This window comes from Leptonotus elevatus, chromosome 14 (genome assembly GCF_054856555.1).
Source record: "Leptonotus elevatus isolate MCC_2025b chromosome 14, RoL_Lele_1.0, whole genome shotgun sequence".
In the NCBI taxonomy this organism is placed as follows: domain Eukaryota; kingdom Metazoa; phylum Chordata; class Actinopteri; order Syngnathiformes; family Syngnathidae; genus Leptonotus; species Leptonotus elevatus.
The window spans coordinates 20,875,222-20,879,568 of NC_141252.1; the positions used below are offsets into that span (position 1 = coordinate 20,875,222).

Below are 4,347 nucleotides of genomic sequence, written 5' to 3' on the forward strand. Positions count from 1 at the left end.
TTAGAAATAACATAAAAAATTAGAATTCTTGTTGTACAATTAAAATGAATTGTTTTACATATTAAACTTTTTTTTTTGCAAACTTCGACTGACCTGTCAATCAAATTAAATGTGGTCCTTGAACACCAATATTAAACCTGCTTGCATTCTACAGCCATCAAATAAAATTTCTCAACAAAGTGCAAAAAGTTTTGCAGAAACCGGACACGTTGATTGACAGTTAGATAATCCGTCTACATAACCAAACGTATTCCTGCTCACAGTCAAATAACGTAATTACCTATAGAACCTACGGACGGCGCTAATGCTGCATTATAGATGTCATGCGAAAGTGACGAAGAAGACTTTCAGCGCTGCTGCCGATGTTACTTCCTGGAGTGGCTGAAACTGGAAAAAGAAAACAACGGCTACAAATGAAATAAGCATTACTTTTTGACATCGTCGACATTTATTGGAGTGTTTCTGTTTTCCTACCATGGTGGAGCCTCCAGCTGGTAGCCAGTTTGAAGACATCCAGTATGAAGACATCCAAGTTGAAGCGGTAACGTTCAATTTTAAAGTTTAGACAGTAAATTTTTTTGCCGTGAACGGCAACTCTCCTGCGAGCTCTATTATGCCGTGAACAGTTTTGGTTGGTCAATCGTCGGACCGGGTTATACACTGGGTGTCGTTCCTGCCTCCTTATTTGTCTTAACGAAGTTTTCATTTTGTTGATTGAGCCACAAAAGTTTAGGCAGTAAATATTTTGCCGTGAACCGCAACTCTCCTGCGAGCTGTATTATGCCGTGAACAGTTTTGATTGGTCAATCGTCGGACCGGGTTATACACTGGGTGTGGTTCCTGCCTCCTTATGTGTCTTAACGAAGTTTTCATTTTGTTGATTGAGCCACCAAATATAGGCTGTAATCGGCATTACTAAACTAACCCAGTGTTTCACACAGATTGGAAATCTACTTTGGTGAGTGGACTACGTCGGGGTGGACGGGATGTGGGTCTCAGTCCTGTTACTACGTCTCACAAGTGATGTGGTATATCCTGTCGTGACACGTTTTTTTCTTTTTAAATTTATTTTTTATACATTTTCTTGAAAACTTCTTGGGTGGTGGCCAATAACTTGGGTGGCCCGCCCAAGTATTAACATTGTGTGGGAAATATTGTTAAACCTTAACAGCCAGAGCACAGGCTGTTATCGGCGTGATCATCATATCCTAGCAATAACCCACAGAGCATATAGGCTGTTGTCAATAAATTGTAGTTGTAAAAATTCATGTTCAAAGCGGGACTCGAACCCGTGACTTCACGCTGTGCAGTGAGCGTCTTATCCATGACTTATTTTTGCCGTAACTGACAACTCGCCATCTAGCGTAATTTTGCCGCGAATCGCACGAGAACTTCAAGTACAAATTCTGCACCCTGTTCATGTTAACCAGCTTGTGTCCAAGTGTGTAGCATGATCTCCTCGAATGTGCAAGTTCAAATACTGCTTTCCCCCCCTTTTTTCCTTCTTTTTTTTATTGTTTGTTTACAATTCCTTGCAGCCAGTCGGAAGTTGTAAACGAGCCGTTTTGTTTCACGTGTTTATTAAAGAATTCCCACCCTGCACCAGATGTCTTTTGGACATTTAATTTTGGGCTAAATCTGGTCCGTCTGTCTTAGACTTGATTTAGAACAAAAATAGACGTTGAAAACTGGGTCGTGTTATTACCTGCCGAATATGACCCAAATTTTGCCCAAAATTTTTCGTTTAAAAATGGGTTGTATTTAGCCTATCGAATGTGTTCAAAATTTAGCCCTAAAATTAAGTTGCTTGTCCTATGAGGTCCAAATTTACTTTACTAAAATTTTTAAGATTTATCTGATTTAAAGAAGAGGGGTAATGGGAAATGGAACATGAGAGTAACGGGTACATGTTTGCTGGTAGGCTAGAGAGCTCATACAATTTTGTAAATAGCCTCTTTTTGAAGCCTATCATGACTAGTTGCGTTGTTTCCCACTGCAGTCGTTTTTGCATAGTTAATTATCATAATATATCAGTCCATGGTATATGCACTGTAATACTTTTAGGGGACCGTTTTTCAACCTTCAGTTCCACTTCGTATGTCATTATTTATTTATTGTATTTATTTAATATTCTAAATATTTTTACAATGTGAGTGTGAATGGTAGTTTGTTGTTTGTTTAATATTACTCATGAGGATTTTGGCAGGCACGGTAGCAGCCACCTTCACTGAACAGGTCCTTCCTCGCACATGGCGCATGCACTAAACGCCAATATCGGCACCTGTCGTTTCGGCAGACGCTAGTGGATTGGACTGGACAGACGAAAGAAATAAAAAAGAAAAGAACAGGATAAGAGATGTAAGTATTACGTTTGTGGTCTTGTAATGTTGGACTACTGTGTTAATGTAATACTAACGAGAGAACAGTTAAGGATGCATTCTTCAACATAGGTTGTACGTCAAGCTAAACGTGTCTGTAGGCAGTGTAATTCAACTGAACATTATGCTCATTGTATGTGTTCAAATACCGCACTTAAATTTGTAGCTAGGATATTAATTAGTTAATTATTTAGTGTCAACCTTGTGAATCCAATAACGACACTTTCGCTTGTGGTTATTTAGTAGCCATAGCTAACTGGTTTAATTTACTTCCGTGTTGTTGATTTCGAAAGCTACGTTATTTTCCCACCTCAGATTTCATGTATTGTGTGTAATTTCATTGCCTTTTTTGTTTTTGTTTGTTTTGTTGAAGATGTAGCAGACCTTCAAAGTGGGAGTCATTCTGAACGGAAGCATGGCGCAAAAGTAGTAATTTTCATCGTTAGCCGGATGGTACATGATTTTATTTTATTTATTTGTACTTACATGCTATTTTTTTCCTCCGATTTTTTTATTGGAAGTCTTTTATGGGCGATCTAGAATTAGACTACTTTTTGTCACCAAATTGGCCATGCGCTGATCGACGCGGCAGGTGCACTTTTTATGACCAGGGGAAAACGTTCACAAACGCGCTGGACTCCCTTCCCCCAGCACAAAAATTGAGATGCACCCGCTAAGGCCGAGGTCAGTCTGCTTTCTGTTTGCCAGATGCGCTGGAGGTGTGGCAGCTGTGTTCGCCGGAAAGCCCAGAAAGGCGCACCCGTCCCCTAACAGTTTTGTGTTGCGTTAGCACAAAAATTGAGATGCGCCCATTTTTACGCGGAGCACAAGTGCACCAATCTACGAAAAACCTATATGTCAGTTTTCAGGAATAAATGCTTTTTTTTCTTTTTTTTTTCTTTTTTTCTTTGTGTTTAGAGCTGCTGTCAAAAAGTGGGATGGAAGGCCACAGAACAAGAAATATATAATGCCATGGCTGACCATCTGAAACGTGCCGCTGCATCGTCTGGGGGTGCAGAGGCTACACCCAAAAAAACTTGTATTTTTAGAAGTTTCAATTTTCAAGTGTTTTAATGTTTGTATAATGTTCTTAAAAATTATATGTTCATCTTTAGTTTTTATTTAGTATTTTTGCCCATTTTGGGGGGGAAATTATAAAATGATTTGTTATTTATAGTAATGTTGACAATAAATGTACTTAAAAAAAAAAAGGACTCATTCTTGATTAAAAATCCAGTCATGACTTTATGATTAAATATTTTATTAGACTAAATATTTTATTAGATTGTAATAATTATGATTGATGAATAATTTAGGGATGTCCTAGCAACCAAATTTAGACTTTTTGGTTCACTTTTCAACCAAATTTAGACTTTTAACGTCTTGAAAATTACGTCTTTTCACCTTTCACTTTTCAACCAAATTTAGACCGTAAAAGGCCGTCTTTTCAAGGCCGTCTTTTCAACATCTTGAAAATGACGTTTCACTTTTCAACCAAATTCCGACGTATTTTGGACGTCATTTCCACCAATTTCTGCTGGGTGGCTTGAACTGAAAATGGATAGATGGGTGAACAGTTATTTTGAGGGTTAAGCTGGTAATGACGATAAGAGCCTATTTTTGGTTTTAAAACAAAAATGAAAACATGAAAAGGGGCAGAAGGGGTGAAGCGAGGCAGCAACCATGAACCGAGCATGACTCGCGGCAAAAATAACATACCCAGCAGCCTACACATCAGACTAAAATAACATATTCATGGCCAACCTAGTGTAATCACGGTAAAATAGTTGTTCATGCCAGGCCCAGAAATTATAGCTTTAGCGATTGACGATTCAAGTCGTTCATGGTAATATAACGGCAGCAGGAGAGTTGCCGGTCACGTAAAAAAAAAAAAAAAAAGACGCAAAAAACAAACACTTTTTTTCCAAAGATGTGACGCCAAACAAATGCCCAAGTGTTCATCTGGGGG

General features: G+C 38.5%; 1 protein-coding gene across 2 annotated transcripts in view; it reads left to right on the forward strand.

Annotated features, from left to right (window-relative positions):
* Positions 1-337: 337 nt before the first annotated feature.
* Positions 338-4,347, forward strand: part of LOC147163292 (mitogen-activated protein kinase kinase kinase 7-like) — a 51,217-nt gene continuing 47,207 nt past the window's right edge. For both annotated transcript variants that reach the window (XM_086094900.1, XM_086094901.1), the window contains exon 1: positions 338-541. In XM_086094900.1, the coding sequence (XP_085951026.1) occupies positions 476-541 (66 nt within the window). In that variant the 5' untranslated portion in view covers positions 338-475. The remainder of the gene's footprint in view (positions 542-4,347) is intronic.